At 26.5% G+C, this 23,865-nt stretch overlaps 1 protein-coding gene and 1 pseudogene across 4 annotated transcripts; both read right to left on the bottom strand.

Annotated features, from left to right (window-relative positions):
- Nucleotides 1–101: 101 nt before the first annotated feature.
- Nucleotides 102–10,171, bottom strand: LOC145974984 (uncharacterized). Of its 3 annotated transcripts, none has more exons than XM_083105197.1 (8): nt 10,020–10,171; nt 6,084–6,213; nt 2,829–5,795; nt 1,781–2,356; nt 1,502–1,542; nt 1,282–1,423; nt 989–1,146; nt 102–906 (listed from the first exon to the last, which is right to left on the bottom strand). In XM_083105197.1, the coding sequence occupies exons 5-7, from the start codon at nt 1,528–1,530 to the stop codon at nt 1,024–1,026; spliced, it is 294 nt and encodes a 97-aa protein (XP_082961323.1). In that variant the 5' UTR covers nt 1,531–1,542; nt 1,781–2,356; nt 2,829–5,795; nt 6,084–6,213; nt 10,020–10,171; the 3' UTR covers nt 102–906; nt 989–1,023. The 3 variants fall into 2 exon arrangements, 1 of the variants encoding a protein (XP_082961323.1); XR_014439866.1 differs by lacking the exons at nt 2,829–5,795; nt 6,084–6,213; nt 10,020–10,171 and having other exon boundaries at nt 1,781–2,547.
- An 8,595-nt stretch (nt 10,172–18,766) lies between these two features.
- Nucleotides 18,767–23,187, bottom strand: LOC145968952 (zinc finger BED domain-containing protein 5-like; annotated as a pseudogene). The gene is made up of 3 exons (XR_014437931.1): nt 22,343–23,187; nt 19,196–19,258; nt 18,767–19,113 (listed from the first exon to the last, which is right to left on the bottom strand). The product of XR_014437931.1 is annotated as a zinc finger BED domain-containing protein 5-like (transcript).
- Between the last annotated feature and the right edge of the window lie 678 nt (nt 23,188–23,865).

Here is a 23,865-nt window from a genome sequence, read left to right as displayed (position 1 = left end):
AAACCAATGATACCATCTTATGGCCCCCTCGAAACCATACAACTTTTGTCTAAAACATTTTTCTCTATCTTGCTTATTTTTCGAGTTATTTGGCTACCTAAGTTAAAATGGGTCACCCTGTATAGAGTTTATCAATTTTTTTCAGAAAATTGTAGAAAATATAGCTTAAAGAAATTGGCACTAAAAAGTGCCGTTTAATAATTGCGAAGTGAGATTACTTCAGTCATATTTTTTCAAATGGGCACTGAAAATGCCGATTTATATTGCGAACTAAATTGTTCCTCCTTTTTAAATTTGGTGTGTGTGTGTGTGTGTGTGTTTGATGTCTTTCTTCTTCTCAATAAAAATATTATATATGTATAAGTGTATATATATTTTATAACCAAATTATGTAACCGAAAAATAAATATCTAAAATACATTCTCATCGACATAGACAAAATATTATATTTTTGCGTATTTCTCTAAATGTAATAGAAAAATAATATGATAACGAACATGATAATTAAGACAGATTTTTTTAACACATGTAACTTTAATAAATATGCAGTATAATTGTACTGTAATGTATATAGAATATTGTACACTTTTTACGAAGTTTAGAATAATACGCAATAATAAAAATTTTGCACAAACTTTTGAAGATCTGTATATCTTATACATGTATCGCAAAGAAATCGCATAAAAGAAAACACATATTTAATTTAATCTTCCGTGTGCTCTGTTCCAATCGTCTCTGACTGTTCGTCGCTCCAAAAATCCTGATTCCTGGTATTAATTGCCTGCATACGTTGAGCACGTAACCTATGCCTAAATCTTTCTTTCGCTTCTCGAAGAGCCTCTCGCATCTGTATTTGAAACTCCGAGCGAGTTGGTTTTCTGAAGTGCTGATTATTGCACGTTGCCTCTAAAAAAATGTAAGATATATATTATCATTAACGACCAAATAATATAATACTAACAATTATATGTAAAGAAATTAAATATACCGTAAATCGCCATTGTAAGAGCATTACAGAGCTCGTTAATCTCTTTCGTGACCAAACCAAGTAAATGATGGTGTTAACGAATCTTCTAAGGATTCTTTCAAATATAAATTTATGGCTTCTTTTAAATTGAAGCCACCGATGTAACGAAAATAGTTTACCTAAGAAAAATATTGAAAACTAGTGCTAATGTACGTTACATTAGAACGATGAATACTTAGCAAACACCAAGTAAGAGTACATATATAATTTTTAATTGATGTTTGCTGGATAGTAATTTTGAATTTTTTCCTCACGACATCAGAGTAAGCATTCTCATCAATGTTTTCAAAATTATCCATTTCTTCTAGGGATGCTATAGGAAAATTCCTTGGTTTTCGCGATGGATGATTGCGAATTTGTACGCATTTTAAAATGCTTTGTAAAATATTCATCCTTCTGCAAATAAAACATGAAGCAACATTAGGATTGTATTATGGAATATTAGGATTGTATTAAAAGGTACAATACACTTACTTGAATTCTGTCTCGATGTGCCTAATCATTCATGTACTCTTCTGTAAGCATAACGATAATAACAAATAAGTATTTTTACTGATATGTATGTGTGCGTATGTGTGTGAGTGTGTACAGTACTCATCAATGAATGTTCGTTCCGTTTCCTTAGCGATGATTGGTAATATCTATCCTTTGTATAGGATTCTTGTACATTAGCAGAGGATAGATATTACCAATCCTTGCTAGGAAAACGGAATAATTGACGCGCACTGTATGTGTGTGTACATGTGAATTTACCGATTGTCTTTTTCTTCTGTTTTTGAATGCATTGGATTCTCTCGCCGCGATGAATCAAATTGTCACAGATTTCATCCTGATGTGCATTCTGTGGATGTGCGGATGACCTAAACTGCTCTGCAGTCCTTGTCCTGAAACTTGGAAAATGTTGCAGGGTAATTTAATACATCATTTTGTACGTGTGGTGTGTAATCATGTGTTGAAGAATATGTGTGCGATGTGTATGTAGTGGCACAAGTGTTGAGGGTTTTATTTGAATATGTGTCTAACGAATTTGTGTATGACGGAGTATTTGTATACGTTATATGAGTGTGTGTATGTGTTTGTGATGACAAGTATTGTGTCTGTGGTGATAAATGTTGTGTTTGTGTCACTAAATCTATATCAAAAGTATTGTTCTCATCTATGGCGCTGTCCTCTTCTAATACTGTCCTCAATTCTTCAATATTCTTTTCGATTTCTCCTTCCTTGGTATTGCTTCGTATTTTTTTGCGCTTCGGAGCCTCTTCTGAAGACGAGGTTATTACATAACGCGGTGGCTTATTAATCACTCGCTTCGGCGGTCGTTCCATTTACCTAGTAAGCGAATATACAGTACCCTCCATAAGTCCCAGTGAGAAAGCTAATATCAATTCGATGTCGAATCGAAATCAATACTGTCAGAATATATCAATGTGCTACATAGAATGCAAACATCAACGAATTTTTAAATTTCGATCTTTTCTCGATATATGTCTGTAAGATTTATATTTTAAAATATAATTAAGAGTCGCTTCAAACATTTTTTTACTCGAATTTAATAAATCGAATTGAATATTTTTGAACGTAACTAAGCTAATTTTTCAAAAATTGTTATAATTAGTACTAAAGCTTGTAAAATCAATTATATTTTAAAATATAAATCTTACAGAGATATATCGAGAAAAGATCGAAATTTGAAAATTCGTTGATGTTTGCATTCATATTGATATATTCTGACGGTATTGATATCGATTCGACATCGAATTGATATTAGCTTTCTCACTGGGGTATATATAAAGAAAATAACTTTAATTTCTTCAATATTTGCCGGATGTTATATTCTTCTTCTTGTAAAATAATAATCTTGACTCGCAATTCATATGGAATTTGGCACGTCGGAGCCATTTTTAATGATTGTAGTAATTTTTGTTACTTTTACAGGAACTAAAATCAAACTGCACTTAAATAAGTTCTTATTACTCTGATGTATGTTTCTAATGCGCGTAAACATTACAGGCATTCCACTACAGCATCTGATATGCTGTAGTAGCACTAATTGGCAGAACAAATCAACGCGCGAAATTTAACTCCGAGCAGTTCGGTGCCGCGTAACAATTATTCGGTATATTTTCGGTATAAACAGGCATCATATCATCAATTAAATGTCTTGCAATATATTCATATGAAAAATCTGCACAGATTGCTGCCATGCGATTGTTTATCTATAAAATGCAATGTGTTTCCAAACTTGTGAAGGGTAGTGTACGTACTCATAAATTACATTATCTTTTATATGTATAGGTACATTCTTAATGACAAAATATACATCTGTATTTCTTAAAAAAATTAATAATATTCAAAGTGGTAATGTTTAAAGAAAATGCAATGAAATATCTATTTAATAGTGAACGAATTATCAAAATTTAAATATTTAATAAATATTTAAAAAGTCTATCTTAAAGAAATTAGAATAAACACAAGACTTAGACAATTTAACATTGAAGATTGTAATATATTAATGGATTGAAAAATTTGCAATTAATAACAATGATTTGTAAATTTTTAAAGTAAAAATGAAACTCAAGTTAAGAAAGAAACTCAAATAGACATAAAAAATAAATTAAAAGAGAAATCATAAATATACAATAAATAAAAATAAAAAAATGAAAAATACTTTCTGCAGTTCCTGTAGAAAGATCGAAAAAAGCATGAATCTTATAGATTCTCGCTATATAGAGTAATAACGATATATTGCGTAATTTCCAAATCGTCTTCGTCACTGTTGCCATCATTCATTGAAATACAATTCCAAAAAGGCATTCTATAACACTTAGTATTAACTTCATGCAAAGAAATGTAAAATATGTCATTGCTTAACATCGCACACTTATATACTTGCACATTTGAAGATAATATGCCAATATCATAAAAATCATGGACTTCTAAAAATCTTTTTACACCTAAAGTATAGGAGTTATTGTATGGAACAATGTTAAAAACAATGCAGATGGATCCATCATGTAAAATGCAGCAATTATCGCGTACATCAGTACTAAGTAATATTTTATTAAATTTAATTTTGCGATATTGACGATAATTAGTATCCTTATTTTGCACTATGGATGTATGAATGAATGAATTACAATTGCGAAGTTATTTTTTTGTTAAACACAACTATTAATTTTGCAAATCTTATTTTATTTGAATATTTCTTATTTTCTGTTAAAATTATTAAATCTTTCATGTCATTGAATACTTTGTTTTTATGATCATACTCTATAGCCAATATTTATACTCGGTTTTTACATTTAAGACAATTTGAAAAGATTTTATATTTATTTATTTTTTCTCTTTCTCTCTCTCTCTTAAGATGTTATAAATCAATCATAAACTTATATTAACTTCAAGATATTACTGAAGATGAAATCAAAACAGATTATGAATATGTGCCCATAAATATTCTTATTATTTATTCAATTATACATTTATATACCTTTTATTTTCTTGTTGAGTTTAAAAATATTTAACTTTTAAAATATTTATTATATTTTTTTTGTTTGACGGAATTTCCTGATTTTAACACTTGAAAAAACATTTAACATTTAAAAAAACATTTTTAAATACTGAAATGTCAAACAACACTTATTAGCCATTTTTTGAACACTATTTATACTGTGATGCACCATTTCATATTTATGATTGGATGTATAACAATTTTATGCAACAGATTTTTTAAATATACAACAATTATCATGCTGGCGCCTGCACTTGGCGACTTTTTTATCTGTTTTAAAAAAGATCATTTTTCCGCGATATTCTTTTTGTGTGATGTTAAACATTTTTAGTAATATATACATATGTACACACACACACACACACACACACACACACACACACACACACACACACACACACACACACACACACACACACACACACACACACACACACACACACACACACACACACACACACACACACACACACACACACACACACACACACACACACACACACACACACACACACACACACACATGTATGTATATATTACATTTTTATTTTTAAATGTTTTATTTTTATGTAAAATTGTCAGATAAATCTCAAATGTCTACGTATCTTCTTCAATTGACTAAACATGCGTTCCATATGAAAATATGAAATCCTTCATATTTTGTACGATAAAGTATATGATAAAGTGCCATTTATATTTTTCATGTATTTCCTATTTACAAAAAGATATTGATTACTCTGTGTGTTATATTGCGTATATAATAATTTAAAATGTAAACTTTCATAAATTTTATAGAAAATATAAAATTAATAAGATATTTAATCTTACAGCTCTATATCACGTATTATTTTTATTTATTTTTTTCCTTGCGTGTTAAAGGTATAATTATGTTAAGAAGGAAGAATATCTGAGATTAATCAAAATCACATGAAAGGCTATTGATTAAACGAGCAGCTTCAATGACAATTATAACAGCACTTTGTAAAAATAGACAAGCAGCAAAATATATTGCAATATCAGAAAATATTGATACTATTTATAAAGAATTATTTAGAGATAATGGATTATTGACTTCAATAATTCAAAATAATGATATTGATAGAGAGCAATTGATGACATTGCAAACTACACATGCTACATGTAACAAGTCTAGCAAAGATATAAATTTGCTTACAAAGAGACGTACATTTCTTTTTTCTGATGTACAATCTGATGATGCTCCAGAAAATTCTGAGGAATCCTGTACTGCGGATAAAAATGCTGAAAATAATATTTGTAGTGATATTGCTAATTGGGCAGTACAGTATAGTATTACTCATGCTTCTTTGGAACGTTTATTACAAGTCTTGAGAAAGTCGAATAGATATTCACAATTATACACAATTATACATATATATATATATATATATATATATATATATATATGTATATATATATCAGATGATATAGTGGATTTCTCTTCATCAGTGCATTTAAAAGATTTCTTTTCGAATTTCTTAGACCTTAAAGAGAATAAACTTTTAAATACAGTTATTTGAAATTAAATACCTCTTAGTCACTAATATAATAAACACTTATATAGATTCCAATAATCTGAGTTTAGCATTTATTAGTCATCTGCTAATTATTGATTTTATTGTTATTAAATCTTCGTTTAGCCATTGACGTCTTACTGCTTCTAAAATATATGACATTTCACATAGAATCTAAAACTAGTTAATGTATAAGAACATTTAGAAGAACTAACTTATAATTTCCTTAAGTGTATGTAAATTACGAAAACATTCTTTTTTTCGGTCGTCCTAACTAAATACGAACATTTACGTTTCATATCTGTGAAATACACGGAAATATTTAAATTGAATGAGAACACAATACAATAATACACAATACACAATACAATAGAATTATGTATAATAAAGATATAAAACAACTTGAGAACAATAACAATCTGAAAACACTAAATAATATATAACAATTATGTAATTGTGTGTCATAAAAACAATAATTATTTTATAAAATAATATAAGATTTATCTGATTTCAACGCAAATGATTAACTCTAATGGACATATTATTATTGTGATATAGAATATATATATATATATATATATATATATATATATATATATATATATATATATACAGGGTGACCCATTTTAACTTAGGCAGCCAAATAACTCGAAAAATAAGCAAGATAGAGAAAAATGTTTTAGACAAAAGTTGTATGGTTTCGAGGGGGCCATAAGATGGTATCATTGGTTTGACCTTGAAGAGTCATTTGAAGGTCACGTGAAGGTCACTTCAATTTTTTTAAATGGAATACCCTATATATTTTTGTACATTCTTGTAGCTTATTTCGAGAGCTTTCCAAAACACTATAATTAAGTACCTTTCCGTTAAGTACTTTTTGAGTTATGATGCTTGAAATAATTTCTTAATTTTACATAAACCGTAAAATATCTTGTAAAATATTCATTTTTCGATTATCTTACCTTAATACTTTTATGTACAAAATAATGAGAGGAATCAATTGGTGTAAAGAAAACACATAGTTGTTTTTAAGAAAAAATATGGAATTGTTAATTGCAAATTACATATTTTTTCTTCGAAACAACTATGTGTTTTCTTTACACCAATTGATTCCTCTCATTATTTTGTACATAAAACTATTAAGGTAAGGTAATCGAAAAATGAATATTTTACAAGATATTTTACGGTTTATGTAAAATTAAGAAATTATTTCAAGCCTCATAACTCAAAAAGTACTTAACGAAAATGTACTTAATTATAGTGTTTTGGAAAGCTCTCGAGATGAGCTACAAGAATGTACAAAAATGTATAGGATGTTCCATTTAAAAAAATTGAAGTGACCTTCACGTGACCTTCAAATGACTCTTGAAGGTCAAACCAATGATACCATCTTATGGCCCCCTCGAAACCATACAACTTTTGTCTAAAACATTTTTCTCTATCTTGCTTATTTTTCGAAAAGAAAAATGTTTTAGACAAAAGTTGTATGGTTTCGAGGGGGCCATAAGATGGTATCATTGGTTTGACCTTGAAGAGTCATTTGAAGGTCACGTGAAGGTCACTTCAATTTTTTTAAATGGAATACCCTATATATTTTTGTACATTCTTGTAGCTTATTTCGAGAGCTTTCCAAAACACTATAATTAAGTACCTTTCCGTTAAGTACTTTTTGAGTTATGATGCTTGAAATAATTTCTTAATTTTACATAAACCGTAAAATATCTTGTAAAATATTCATTTTTCGATTATCTTACCTTAATACTTTTATGTACAAAATAATGAGAGGAATCAATTGGTGTAAAGAAAACACATAGTTGTTTTTAAGAAAAAATATGGAATTGTTAATTGCAAATTACATATTTTTTCTTCGAAACAACTATGTGTTTTCTTTACACCAATTGATTCCTCTCATTATTTTGTACATAAAACTATTAAGGTAAGGTAATCGAAAAATGAATATTTTACAAGATATTTTACGGTTTATGTAAAATTAAGAAATTATTTCAAGCATCATAACTCAAAAAGTACTTAACGGAAAGGTACTTAATTATAGTGTTTTGGAAAGCTCTCGAAATAAGCTACAAGAATGTACAAAAATATATAGGGTATTCCATTTAAAAAAATTGAAGACCTTCACGTGACCTTCAAATGACTCTTCAAGGTCAAACCAATGATACCATCTTATGGCCCCCTCGAAACCATACAACTTTTGTCTAAAACATTTTTCTCTATCTTGCTTATTTTTCGAGTTATTTGGCTGCCTAAGTTAAAATGGGTCACCCTGTATATATATAACGTAATAAATAAATAATATAAATAATATATATAAAAATAATATATTAATATATATATATAATAAAACAAATGCGACATTATTATACAATAGTGATTAGTTTACAATTTTTAATATCTAGCGCGCAGATCTCTTATTATTGTCAGATTCATTTATTATATAATTACAATTCGTTCTATTGAAAACAAAAGATACAAAAATCAGAATAACAAACTCGTGCATCACTGACCACATTCGACTTATTATATTGATGATTCTCAGGCAACTACGACCTATCAAGTATTTTATCAATAATTTAGTCGACCACTCTTGCAAAAACTATATGATTTCAGCTATTCGAAATTTCAATTTTATAAAGTCCCGAGAAAAAGAAGTCCATATAAAATTGACCATATATGGATTTTGTCAACATCTAATTATGTTTTGCCAAATATAGTCATATATGATATCATATATGAATAAATATTATCAGATCTGAAAATTAAGTACCACTAAGAGTACACCGAAAAAATTGTATTCTTAACTTAAGAATATGCCACTTATCTTTAGAATATATACCACTAAAATAGGCGCCAAGAGGATCCTCTTAAGTTAAGAGGAAAATCTTCTAAAGAGATATTTTTAATATACAGAGAAAAATATTTCTTTGGATTTAATAAATTTTGTTGAAGTCAAATAAATTTAATTATTGGTCTAAAAGTTTTTTTCCGCCTAATTTCAAATAATCTGTTTAATATTCTGAATCCCAACAAGGAATCCAGATTATTAAATAAATTATTTTAAATTCAGTTTGAAATTAAACTGATAAACAGTGATGTCAGAAACAGGATGCGGCACACAGAGAACCTGTGTGTGAGCAGCGTCCTCTCTTTCACACCACTGTTAAGGGAAAAAAATATACTTTAGATCTTACGTTAATACAAGTCCTTTATATACATTTCATGATAAATATTGAATACGAAAAAAATTAAGAGTGGTGTCGCCGTGTAGCGGCAAATGAAGAAACATGTCGCGCACACGAAAATTGAATTGCGGCGTAGAAGTCGCAAATTAAGAATATATTCTTATTCATTAAGAATATATTCTTATTCATTAAGAATATATTCTTATTTATTAAGAATATTTATTAAGAGGACTTATAAAGAGGACTTATAATTAATTAAATATATAATGCAAGATATAATTTTTAGGAAAAATTATATTTGTCTATATAAAAAAAGGTAAAATCATATATAATCTTAAATGATTATATATAATATCATATATGATATTTATATCAAAGCATACATGAAACTAACCTTTGCTTTGGTTTTATACATGCTTAGATATGATATTAATATCTGACTATGTCTGATTCTACAAAATGACGTGAGGTATCTAATATCATTTTTTATGATCAGAAATGGTCAGAGATGGACATCATATCTAAGCATATACAAAAACGTATGCTCTGATAAAATCATATGTGATATTATATATAATCATATAAGACTATATAATTTTACTTTTTTTTATATAAATAGACATGGACTCTTTTTTCCCGGGGCAATATTACTTTTGCAACATTCCAAAGAGAAAACAAGAAATAAAAAAGCTGGTATGTCCGTGGAATTCGATCTTTCGTCTTTGCGACTTATACTGAAAGAAAAGCACACTCACCGATAGAGAAGCTCTTATTCCTGGAAAATTCTCGTTTTAGTTATCTCCGTAAACGTACACGGGGTTTGCACACTTTCACTTGTGAACTTTTTTTAATATACACAGCCACGGTTTAATATATGATAATAACCGAGAAATGACACAGACACTGCGACAAGAGAGTGCAAGATCACGATCGAACATGTGATTGCGTCAGATATACATATAACTTGCGCAATGAGAGGGCAAGAGTCAATCATGTGGCTGCTATGTCAAGTGTTTCCTTTTGCGTACATAGAAAAATAAATGTTAAATGTTAAATGTTAAATGTTAAATGCATAAACGGTAGAATTTGTTCAAGTAGATACTACTTATACTGCATAGTATTTTTCTTTGATAATTAGAGTGTTTCTTTTCATGCACATGCATTCCTTTCATTTGGTTTTTTTTCTATTAATCAGGACAAGAGTTCATGCATTCAGAATGCTATTTCTGTTTTTTCATAGATTTCCCCTGCCTTTTAAGACAAAGACCGGTTTACTAATTATGTTATTAAAGCTAGCTAGTCTTTCTAGTATCATGTTGGTAGCATAAGTAAGAAACATATCGATGGTTGTGGAAAGGTATAAGTTATAATTTATTTCTATGTGTCAATGCTATATGTCAATTATATAAAAATATCATATACGGTAACAAATTATTTGAAGATTAAATGTCCTAAAATAAATTTAAGACTTCTAAACAAATATCGGTATTGTAATATCATTCCTAACTTTTCTGTAACTTTAGATGTTAAATGACATATATTGCTAGATAAAAAAGAAGTACACGAGAAGGATTTTTCGCGATTCAAAAATTAAGATACTTTTTAAGCATTTTTTGTTTTATCTAAAAGGAACTTATTTACAAAATTTGACCCAAATCGGAACATGGTTTCGGAAGAACAGCCGATAAATAAACGATTGCTACACAAAAAGCAGCAATATATATCATTTGACATCTAAAGGAAAGTTAGGAATGATATTACAATACCGATACTTATTTAGAGGTCCTAAATTCATATTTTAAGTTAGGACATATTTTAAGTTAGAAATTTAATCTTGAAATAATTTGTTACCGTATATGATATTTTTACATAATTGCATTGACATATAGCATTGACATATATAAATAAATTATAAAATGTACTTTTCTACAAATATTGATATTTTTTATTTATGCTATCAACAAGATACTCTAAAGACTAGCTAGCCTTATTATTAGTAACATATATAATAAATCGATCTCTATACTAAGAGACAGGGGAAATCTATGAAAAATAGAAATAGCTTTCTAAATGCATAAATCTTTCTCTTCATTAATAGTAGAAAACCAAATATCTCTTAAACAAAATACTTATAAGCACATTCTTAGAGGAAAATTTTTTTCTTGCGGTCCTAAAATTATATTTTAAATTTAGACATTTAACACATCCTGAAATATCCTATATGTATAAACATACATTTTCTTTTTTCAAAGATAAAATAGCTCTAACATTAAGTTAAAAGAATTTTAAAAAATAGCAGAGTGAAAATTATCATTTAAAATTTAAAATATAACATCAAAATTATTATCGTATAGAATCTTATAAAAAAATTGCATTTTAAATCAAAACTTATCTAATTTTTTTTTAACTGAAAAATTCTTGAAATCTTTTATGTGAGACTTGCTATTTCAATAAACTAATACGTTCTAATACTTTCTCTCTAAACTAATACTTTCTAATCTAAAGGACACATTATGTAAATTGTGTTTTTTTTATTTATAGTACGATTGGGTGGGGAAGACATAATAAAAGCGACCGTAACATCTACAGAATGGTAGTAACATTAATGTATAACCGTATTATCATTTTGCTGTTACTATTTTTCAATATTGTTATTTGTAAGTGAAGTGTTAATTGCATTGATAGGTATCGTCATAACTTATTTCATTTTGAATTGTTACCGACGGTCTTCTGTTAAAACGATAAATACCCTGGGTCCACAAGCATTTCCGATTATCGGAAGTGCTTACTATTTTCTTCGGCGGAGTTGTAATGATAATAATAAAGAAGATAAAAATATTCACTCAATAAAATACCTTATATCATAAATTATAGAGATATATTATAGATAGATAAATTATCTTACCATAATAAGATTACCTTAAGAGGATGCCGGAGTCGCAGCCACACAGAGAAAAATGTATACTGTATTCAAGTAAATATTATTTATTTTAAGTATATCATAAGTTTGTATATCCGCAAATATATAAGTTCATCACAAGCATTAAATTTAATTGAATATATTCTGAATTTTAGTAAGTGCAGTATTTTAGTCAAGAATATTAAATTAAAACAAAAATTTGGTTTGCTTACTACATAAAGTAAGTTTGATTTTTCTTTGATACAACTTTAATATTCTTGAAGAGAAAATAAATTCTTCTTTTGAGTACATGATAATGAGATTTTATAACACTTGTGATGAGTATATTTTAAGACTATTATCAAGAATATATTCTTTGTTAAAGAGAAAACTATTACTTAAAAAAAGAAAAATAAACTGAATAATCGTTTTTCTTGGCAGTAGAATGATATTTTTCTCTGTGCGAACTAGTTGTATTGGGAAGACGCCTTCACGGGCGTCAGTCCACAAAAGGTAGGGAGGAGGTCAGACGTGTCTATACCCAGTATCGTGTCGATCCGTTTATCAGATCTCGCGTCTCGCGTAAAAGCACACAAAATTTATATATGAATAATTAAATAAATATTATAATTCTGTATACAAATAATAATCAAATAAATCTTCTAATCCTGTAAAAAATTAAATAAATTAATTAAATCTTTTAATTATAATTTATTCTGTATATAAAAGATGTAAACTAATTTGAAAAATAAAGGATAGAAAGAGAATATAAATGATAAAAACGAATATTAAAGATGTAAACAAATTTGATAAATAAAGCATAGAGAGAAAGAGATATAAACGATAAAATTCCATTCTTGGCCAACATGTACGTTTTTTCCTAAAAAAATCATGCATGTTAATAATATCCTCTAACGAGTAATATTCTAATAACATGTATAATTTATCAATTCGTAAATAAATAAAGTACATGTTGTTGCTCAACGAAAACCGCGAGAAGGTGGTGGTCTCTTCCGTCAAGAAAAAATGTAAAAAATGTTTTCTTAAAAAATCTAAAAAATCTAAAAAGGATTTTTATACATTTCCAAAGAATACAGAGGATAAAACAGAGGATAGTTATAGAAAGGATAGTTATAGAAAAGATAGACATTAAGTTTTATATCTTTTTATATTTATTTTATATGTATATACTTTATATTCCTTTAAATTTTCAAGGAATATAAAGAATAGAACATAGAAAAAGCACAAAACCAGAAAAAAGCGCACATATTTCACTTAATATAATATCGAGAAAATAATGTGTATATACAGGGTGTCGCAGACCACCCGTATCAGCCGAATATCTCAAAAACTGAGCGCGGCAAACAAAAATATTTCAGACAAAAGTTGTAAGGTTTCAAGTAACGCATTACATGGCGATATCAGTATGATCTTGAAGAGTTATTTGAAGTCACATGAAGTTCACCTTCAATTTCTTAAACAGAACTCCCTATTTTTTATTGCATATTCTTGTAGCTTATTTCGAGGGCTTTCCAAAACACTATGATAAAATATTTTTCCCTCAAGTACTTTTTGAGTTATAAGGCTTGAAATCATTTCTTAATTTTACATAAAATATCTTATAAAATATTCATTTTTCGATTATCTTAATACTTTTATGTACAAAATAATGAGAGGAATCAATTGGTGTAAAGAAAACACATAGTTGTTTCGAAGAAAAAATATGTAATTTGCAATTAACAATTACATATTTTTTCTTAAAAACAACTATGTTTTTTTTTACACCAATTGATTCCTCTCATTATTTTGCATATAAAAGTATTAAGGTAAGATAATCGAAAAATGAATATTTTACTAGATATTTTATGGTTTATGTAAAATTAAGAAATTATTTCAAGCCTCATAACTCGAAAAGTACTCAATGAAGAAATACTTTATTATAGTGTTTTGGAAAGCTCTCGAGATAAGCTATAAGAATATGTAATAAGAAATATAGTGTTCTACTTAAGAAATTGAAGGTGATTTTCATGTAACCTTAAAATAACTCTTCAAGGTCAAACCAATGGTACCGTCTTATGGCTCCCTTGAAACCATACAACTTTTGTCTGAAACATTTTTGTCTGCCGCGCTCAGTTTTTGAGATATTCGGCTGATACGGGTGGTCTGCGACATCCTGTATAGGCTATAAGAATACATAATAAAAAATAGGGGGTTCCATTTAAAAAATTAAAGGTAACCTTTATTTTTGCTTATTACTTAATTATTGTGAATTTTGCAAAATGGTAGAGGACTTTTCTTCTTAGTTTGACCCAATCTATCATCACTTTTCGTTTGGTCCCTCACGAATCGGACACCCTGTATATATATATATATATATATATATATATATATATATATATATATACATATATATGTATATATATATATATATCCAGTAAGCAAAAAATCATTATCCTAACGTTATTACAATGATATTTTCTAATGTCTAACGTTATCAAATATGTAGTTTTTAATGTTGTATACAACATCACTATGAACAAACTTTGACCCAGATTTCGAAATATCGACAATATTTTTATAATATGTTTTTGTAACATTCTAATAATATTAAATAAATGCTGATTTAAATTTAATTTGTAACTATATTTTATCATTATGTTAACATTAAATAATATTAATTCTAATATTTATGTGAAAGTGTTAATTACATTTTTCTATAACAATATTAATATTAACAAGATGTTTTCTATGATATATATACATATATATTCTAACATTTATTTAAAATTGTCATTAATATTTTACTTCTATTATAATTAACATTTCATTAACTTTTCATTTTTAGGAAGAAAATGGAAACGTCAACATTATTATTATTAATATATTTTATTTCTATTATAAGTAATATGTTTCTTCCACTAATTTACAATTTTTGTACACGTTTTTATTTTTCAAGAAGAAAATGAAAACGTTTCTAGAAATTTCAAATATAAAAAGTTGTTTATATTTGAAACTTCTAAAATTATAACGTTTCTATTTTCTTCTTGGAAAATAAAAAAATGTGAAATTGTAAATTATTGGAAGAAATATATCACTTACAAGAGAAAAAAAATATATTAATAATAATAATGTTGATGTTTCCATTTCCTTCCTAAAAATGGAAAGTATATATATTACGTACTTCATATATATTATTGTTTATTTATTTTTTATATATAATACAATATATTTATATTATGTGTATGTATGTAGGGAGAGAGAAAAATATGAATGATGATAAGAAAAAATATCTGTAGAAAAACCTGTATTTATTTATTTCTATATATTTATCTATTTTCATATATAAATATAAAATTAAATTATATAAAAATATAAAAAGAAACAAACATCATTTTATGATATCACATAAATATTACGTTTATGTACCTAAGAGTAATGAAAATAAAAACATCTTAAAGAACAGATATTATATTCATTTGAAATATTTTACACCATGACAAAATTGTTGCATATAATGTCGCATATAATATCACAATCAGCAGAGGAGAGAATAAAGTAAAAAAAAATTTGGTTTGAAACAATGGAATGACACTTTCTGCGTTTTTTTCGAAAATATATATAACCCTCTGTTATACTATATAACATTTCTAATAATATAAAATAAAATGCTCTACGTTGTATTTAATATCAAAGTTCTACCTTGTTTTTACACATTCAAGTAATCTCTCATTTTCTTTTAAAACATATATTATTGAAAAAGGGACATTGCCTATATTTCCGGCGAACGAGCCTGAATTCAAGAGCTGTGCGAAAAAGAATGGAAGAGACAAACTATCATCCGCAATGCACGTATTGATATCATCGTTGCCATGAGATGGTATGCTTTCCTTGAATTAAAAAAAAAACAAAAACAAACAAACAAATTCAAACAAACCAATTTCCTATCCATTAATATATGTTCTAAGCGTTTTCTCGGAACAAAAGAAAAAAAGAAAAAAGAAAAGATCAATATATCTAACAGATTTTAAATCACAATGTCTAGCGATCTTTATAACGCGAGATCTATTTGCTCACTTTTAAGTCATACTGTCTTTGGTTTCAATAATTAAAAAAATACATATATCTCTAGTTATATATCATATGCTAATAACTATATCACAGAGCTTGGTCATGAGTGCAAGCATATTTTGTCACGTTTCAAAATTAGATAATTTTCGCAATATTATACATTAGCGTTAATGGAAACAGAGTGTACATTATTACATCAATATCGTTGTTGTTAGCCAATCCTTTGTTTCGTTTTGAAAAATGTATATTTCGGTGATTTCCACATTCCATCCTCTCAATCCGAAATAAAGCTTTGATTCATAAAAATAAAAATGATGAGATGTTTCTAAAAAAATAAAAGTAACATTTAGTTATTAAAAAAAAATTGTATTAATTTTAACTAATTTAATAAATAATACACTTTTAGTATATAAAATCATCAAAAAATAAATATAACTATAACTCATAAATATAACTATATCATAAATATAACCATATATTCAATAACATACTTTATTTCATAAATATATGTTTAAAATTTAAAGATTAAATTATAAATGAAGAGTTCATATGTAGTTCATGTAGAGTGTAACTGGAAAAACATATAGAAGCACACACTATTCTGTATCAGATACAGAAACAATCCAAATCGAAAAATCCTGACTCATTTTTTTACCTGAACTTTTTTTTCAATGTTGTACGTTGTTAAGTTAGCTAATTAGTGCTTGACTGCAGTGAAAAAATAGAAAAGATAAGATGGTTCGCTACTCTTCGATTTTTCGTCGTTCTATCTTTCCATCCTTCTATCTTTTCCATATAGGCACTGACTTTAACATTGTATAATAACGAAAGAAAGATCAAACAAATCGAGAAATGGCTCAAAACTTTTCAATTTGGAGTTTTTTTCGTATCTAATCATGTGCTTCATGTATGTTGTTATATTTACATTTTCTATATAAACTTCTCATTTTTGTAATTTAATTTTTAAATATTTGTTTTAAATATATATTTATGTGGCATAAAAATATGTTATTAAATATAGATATATTCGGTTATTTTATTTTTTATTTTATATACTGAAAGTGTATTATCTATTAAATTATGTGCTTTTATATACGTTTCTTTCATTTACACTCTGTATATTGGAATTATTAGATATCACTAGATATTAACTTATATTTTACTTATATTGTTTTTTATTTATTAACTTATACTTACTTAAATTGTTTTATTTTTTTCAGAAGCGTTTTTTTACGAACGTTTGCAAATCTAAATCATTCCATCACGTAATTTTCGAATTCTTTTTCAGTATTACGGGGATATGCTGCTCTAAAAGCTTCTAAAATTAGAAAAAATCAATAGATAAAAACAAAAAAAAATAAATAAAAAATTTATTGTATTATTGTAAAATTAAATATATATCTAAATAATATGTGTAAAACAGTTTAGAACACATTGTTATTCCCACTTAATTTGTTATGATTAGGGCATCGATGTTCAGACACGGAGACTGAGCACGGGCTGAAAAGAATTACGTGCAGTTGCGTGTGAGTTGGTGTGAGTGCCGACAGAAGCTGTTGTTGCTGACGCGTCGTTTATATCAACTCGCACACAGCGATTTTCGGCTTATGCTCGAATGTCCGAGCCTTAGTTATAATATGTTGAGTATAATATGTTATATGTAATGAAATAAGACAAGTTACACAACTAAAAAATTAGTAATTAAAAATAAAAATAAGTAATTAAAAGTAAGTAATTAAAAAATAGAAAAATCATATCAATAATTATAAACTAATATTTAAAATAAACCAATTTTTGATTTGTTTTTCTTCCTTTGATTTCTATAAAACAAATCATATATATTTTTTAATCTAGAGATTGATAGCAGAATATACATATATACAATAAATACTTTTATTGTGTAGTACAAAATTTATTATAGTTACTATAATTATATACAATAGATTTTTAAATGGAGCAATTATAAATATCACAAAAATATATAAATGCATATATATATTTTTTTTTATATTAAGAAATATACTTACTTTTAATAGCCGTCATTGTACATGTATCTCTAATCTTGAAATTATTTTTTTGCCCCGTCCACGAACACATGGAGGCTACATTATCGGTAAATATTGTAGTCAGTGTCCTTTTAACGAAATTTCTCTCATTTTTTCCATCAATTAGTAATACTTTATTTATCTGTTAAAAAGTTGTTTTTGTTAAGCAATGTATACAAAATATATAAAGCTTTAAACTTTTTAAAATTTCAAGTAACTTCAAAAAATATATAATAGTGTTCATTTAGTTATCATTATTGTCGAAATATTTTTTTTCTATCAATAAAATTCCTTTAAAGAAGAGGTAGCGAATAATCCTAAGCAATTAATTAGAAATATATATTTTGAATTATATAAATTGGAGTTACACTTTTTTTATATTAATATTTTTCTGTAATATGATATAATACATATATCATATTTTATTTCAAATAAATATATTGATTGTGTATAAAAGTTTTATTTCATCAAAAATGATTGATGAGCATATTTACTTACTACATACTTGCGTAAAGGCTTCTTGATCTTCTTTCAATACATCCTCAAGTTCAAGGAAGTATTCAATGGAAGTTAAAGGAAAGTATTTTCCGATCTTATCCCTTACTGTAGCATCTTCCTTATAGTATTGCGCACTATTTATTTTACTTAAAATAACAGTTGTGGTTTCTTGGATTTGCAATAATGATTTTTCCTGTTTATTTTTCATACTTTCTATTTCAGTTTGAATACTTTTCATCATTACTTTAAGATTATTCATTTGAATAAGTACATTATTATTTTCTTCTTCAATAATTATTGGTATATGGTTGATGTTATTGTCTGTTAAAGTTATACTATCTGAAAAATAAAAAAATTTAAAATTAAATTAATAAATACAATATATATATTTGTATTAAAAAACATACATTTATATTATTACCATCAGTATCTTCTACATTGGATGTAACGGACATCGAAGTTTGGCTGCTTTCTCCCGATGAGCCTAAAATTTAATTTCTTTAGATAAAGTAACTTCACTAAGCGAGATATCATTAAACTAACAATAAGCTTTGATTAAACTATAGAAACTTCATCGATTTCATTTTTCAGGACAATAACAATAATTTGATTCTAGCAACCAAATTATAGGAACTACTGAAAATTCTGAATTATCAAATTGTACCACAGCATACTGAAACATAAAATGTTAATAATATATTATTATACAATTATACATTGTTATAACAAATATAAAAATATAAAAATGGTGCCTTTTCTTTTCGTATAAGAAAAAGTATATTTAATAAAAATATATTTAATTGTCGATAAATATATTTCTTAAAATCAATATTCTTAGATATACAATTTTAATCTCAAATCAAGAATTCATTAAATGAAAAATTATAGAAAATATTTATAATATTTATAAATTTAACATAAATTAAAATAAGTAAAAATAAGTCAGCTTCTTACCTTAAAATCAATCCGCATATAATATTCATAAAAAGCAATTTTCTATTTTGAAAGCTTTTCTTGATATATTATCAGCAGAAGTAATATTTTCTTCATCAATTTCTTCAACAAAACCACACCAAAAAATACTGTCCATTAAATTTTCAAAATAAGGTTTTATCTTAAAATATTTGTATTTAATATAAAATGTGCTATTAATTTGAAAAATATCAATTACTTTTATAGGTTTATTATTTTTTAGTAGAAAATTACAATTTGGCTCTTTATTTTCTATTCCGAAATTCTTATAATGAATTGCTAAAAAGTGTTCTACTAATTTATTATTAATCAAACGAAGACCATCTTGTTTAAGATAAATTGTTTGTTCTGTCGTATGAGAAGCATATTTGTCAAATTCTTTAACTCTTTTTATGAATTGTGAGAACGGAATTCTACGTCTGTTCTTAGTTTTGAATTTAGTTCTGGGAAAGTCATTCTATTCTTTACAAATAATCCTTCGGCCCAACATTTGGTACACTTCGATAAGAGTTGAAATTTTTTACACATAATATAAAGGCTTTTGCAGGAGCATCGCAAAGAATTTTACTAAGATTTACTTTTAATATTCGACAATTATTTAAATGTAAACCTTCTTGCAATATTTTTATTTCTTCGGTAAATTTTTGCAAAAAAATATTACTATTATCAGGTTTATTTTCTCCATGATATACAGCAATTGAAAATGGTCTAAGTTGTTTTAATTCGTCGATTTTTACCAAAATAGGCCAAAATTGACTACCACTACTTTTCGTTAGAAGAAGTTCATCAATATTAACTGATATGTTTATTTCAACTCCTTCAAAATTATTCTGTATTAATTTCATTAATAATGTTGATTTTAATCCAAAGTGATAGTATTTTCCAGGAAGTAGATTACTTATTTGTTTACTTATATCTTCAGTTTCTAAAATAGTGCGTGCATCTGAAGGCAATGAGTTCAATTTTAGATATAATTTTAAAATTTTTAATAAATCGCTAACAGCAGTTAAAGCGATATGATATTCAATTGCCCAATATCTCAGATGGTTTAAAAATATCTCGGTTGATGATTCCAAATTATGTAATAATTTAGTATTTTCATCAGAAGCACAAGAATTATTACAATGAAATGGCATATTGCGTGAAATATTATTGGTTTCTATATAATTTTCTACAGTTGGAAAATTATTGATATTTGATCGCTCCAATGTGACAGACGAAGGAGCAGCAAATATTTTTTTCTTTTGAAGAAATATTTTTTTTTGCATATTTTTGAAAACACGTTTTGCAACATTTCTGTTAATAATTCTTTTTAAATATTCTTCATTATGATGTTTTTTGTAGAACTAAAAATTACAATTATGCATATGTAAAAAGTTTGTCTTTCCACTCTATTATATAATGATTTTATTTAATATAACGGTTTACATGTATATATCAACGTATGAATATTTGGATTTAATTTCTATTCGGTTCACTTGAATTGATTTAATGCATTCTTATGTAATATTTAATGCATTAAAATCCAATGATAATTAAACATTAATTTTCATGTTTTTTCAAAACGAGAGTGCAAACCGATTCTTTTCTTTCAAATATGATTTTTTAAATTACATAAAAGCGCGTACATGAAAAATACTGATGAGAACTGATGAAGAACAGATTTTCTTTTTCTTTCTCTTTCTGTTTTATATCTTTTATAAATTATCTTTCCAATGTAAACTAGAAAAAAATAAAAATGGTAGCAAAAATATATAAAATTTTGTAACACTTAAGATTAGTACTTTTCTTGTCAATAAAAATATATAAATAAATATAAAAATATATAAATAAATATAAAAATATATTTTTCAAAAATTTAACATTATAATGATTATTTTATATACGACATTGATATTGTATATTTTTAAGTACCCTTATTATTCTCAAAATATTTGCCTTATTGTTTTATCTGTTAGTACATTATTGAATAGACGTTGTGCCTTTGTTTATAAAATATGCTTTCACATGTTTTTTCTGGCACTATCGCCGCTTCGTCGCTTTATTGAGATCAAAAAGTTTTCTTCTTCAGGCTTGCGGTACTGTGAATTTTCTCATTTTTCCAATTTCTGTTTATTCTTTTAATTTTTGACTATACTTTTTTGTTTTTTTTGCTTCTTATCTTTCTATTTTATCAACGTCTCTCTTTTATCTTCGTTTTTTGTGATCTTTTTAACATTTTATTTATTTATTTATTTATTTCACAATCCGATCCTACATATACATTATCTATATATTTTATATTCTTTTGATCATTTAAATTTAAAATAAAAATATCATTTAATACGTCAAGATTTACAAAGTTTTGCGCAAATTGAAATACTAATTGTTTACTGCTATCATATAATTTATGTATTAAAATATTACGCGATTGAAAGAAAGCGTTAAAATTATTTAAAATATTTAAAGAATATTTCAAAAATAATAAATATATCTTTAATTGAGTTATTATTCAAACTTTCTAAAATAATCTCTGCCGATTTTAATTTATTTTCAACTACTGGTAAAGTAAAATAATTTTTTAACACTTCCCAATTTTCCAAAAGTCTAAAAACACATTTATGTAAACTAAGCCATCTAATATTGGAAAGTTTTAATATTTTATGTCGCTCTATATCAAAAAAATTTTGAAATTCAACCAAAATTGCACATCTCTTTGCACTGCCCGAAATGTAAGTGGCAATTCCTTTAATTAAATTTTTGCAAGATGAAGGTAATTTTTCACAAGCTTTACTAGCTACGAGTGCAGATGAATGACAAATACAATTTAATGTTATTAATTCCGGTACTTCTGATTTTAAATGACTCATAAAAGAATTATTGCATCCTACCATAACAGATGCATTGTCATACGCTAATCCAATAATATTTTTAAGGGATTTCTTTTTCTTCCAAAAAATTTTTAAATGTTTCGAAAATCTTATTTGCTGAACAATCTGTCGCATCTAAAGTTAATAATTCTAATAATCGAGTAGAAACTTTTTTATTTAAAGGAGAAACATACCGAACTAAAATGCACATTAATTTATTATCTAATATATCTATGCTTTCGTCAACTAAAATCGAAAATCTACGCGTTTTTAAATATTCAACGATTTTTTCTGATTCGTGTTTTGCAATAATATTTTTGACAATACTTGAACACTTTGTTCGAGCAAGTGAAAGATCTTGTGCAATTTCAGAATCTATACAAATGTCTTTTAATAACGGAATTAAATGATCTACGGTGGAAAAAGCAACATTATGCTCCGCGAAAAAAGCAGCTAATTTTATTTCCGCGCGTTTGACTCTATCTTTATGTGACAATATATTATTATTATTATTATCGGCTTTATAATTTAACATTCTTATTTTCTCAATAAGTTTGACCGTTAAGAATAAGTATAGAATAAGTTTTCTCAATGTTTGACCGTTTGTGAATGTTCAATTAAATTTGTTTTCCGACAACTGATAGTTTTATTACATGCTGTGCAAAGCTCTTTATTTTCTGAAGGATGAGGAGCTAACCGTCCTTTAAAACTATTTTCATCTAGCCAAGAAATTTGAAATTTCCTAATTCTACGTTTTTTAATAGCTCCTTTATTAAATTCCATCTTTTTTATAAATATTAATAATATTTATTAACTTACCCAAAACTCTCCTAACCAGACCTGATCATTTACCCGCCAAATCCTTCTTTATTTTTACTGCTTTATTTTTATTGCACTAAAGGTATAAATAAACTTACTATTATTAACACTCACTACGATTCAGATAAACGATATTAAATATCACTAAACTTTTAATAAACTGTTTACTATGTCTGTGCACCCAGTAACTTTCCTTCAGCCCGCCAAATCTTCCATGTGATACGTGATACCAGATAGCCTAGTAGCACAAAACATTGGCAAAATATTGGTATACCTTGGCTCAATATTGGTTATATTGGAAATGTCTTGGCCAATATTTCCCAATGTAAAACTAATATTGGTTGTTAACAAAATGCAAGTGTTCTGTCAATATTGCAGTGCCCATGATGACCAATATTGGTTACTAAATAAATATAAATGTGTTGCCAAAATAGTTGCATCCATTATAATA

The sequence above is a fragment of the Camponotus vicinus genome, unplaced genomic scaffold (assembly GCF_025532165.1).
Source record: "Camponotus vicinus isolate PSW18456_S1 unplaced genomic scaffold, iyCamVici1.0 SCAF_1, whole genome shotgun sequence".
In the NCBI taxonomy this organism is placed as follows: domain Eukaryota; kingdom Metazoa; phylum Arthropoda; class Insecta; order Hymenoptera; family Formicidae; genus Camponotus; species Camponotus vicinus.
The sequence above is the reverse complement of the archived record's forward strand: the minus strand, read 5'-3'. Positions and strand labels throughout refer to the sequence as shown.

Bases quoted from the DNA above. Each gene is read 5' to 3' on its own strand.
- LOC145974984 (XM_083105197.1), bottom strand. From the start codon at position 1,530: ATGATTAGGCACATCGAGACAGAATTCAA. The intron at 1,424-1,501 runs GTAAGTGTATTG...TTTTATTTGCAG, and splicing joins CACATCGAGACAGAATTCAA to AAGGATGAATATTTTACAAA. The intron at 1,147-1,281 runs GTGAGGAAAAAA...TATTTTTCTTAG, and splicing joins AGAATGCTTACTCTGATGTC to GTAAACTATTTTCGTTACAT.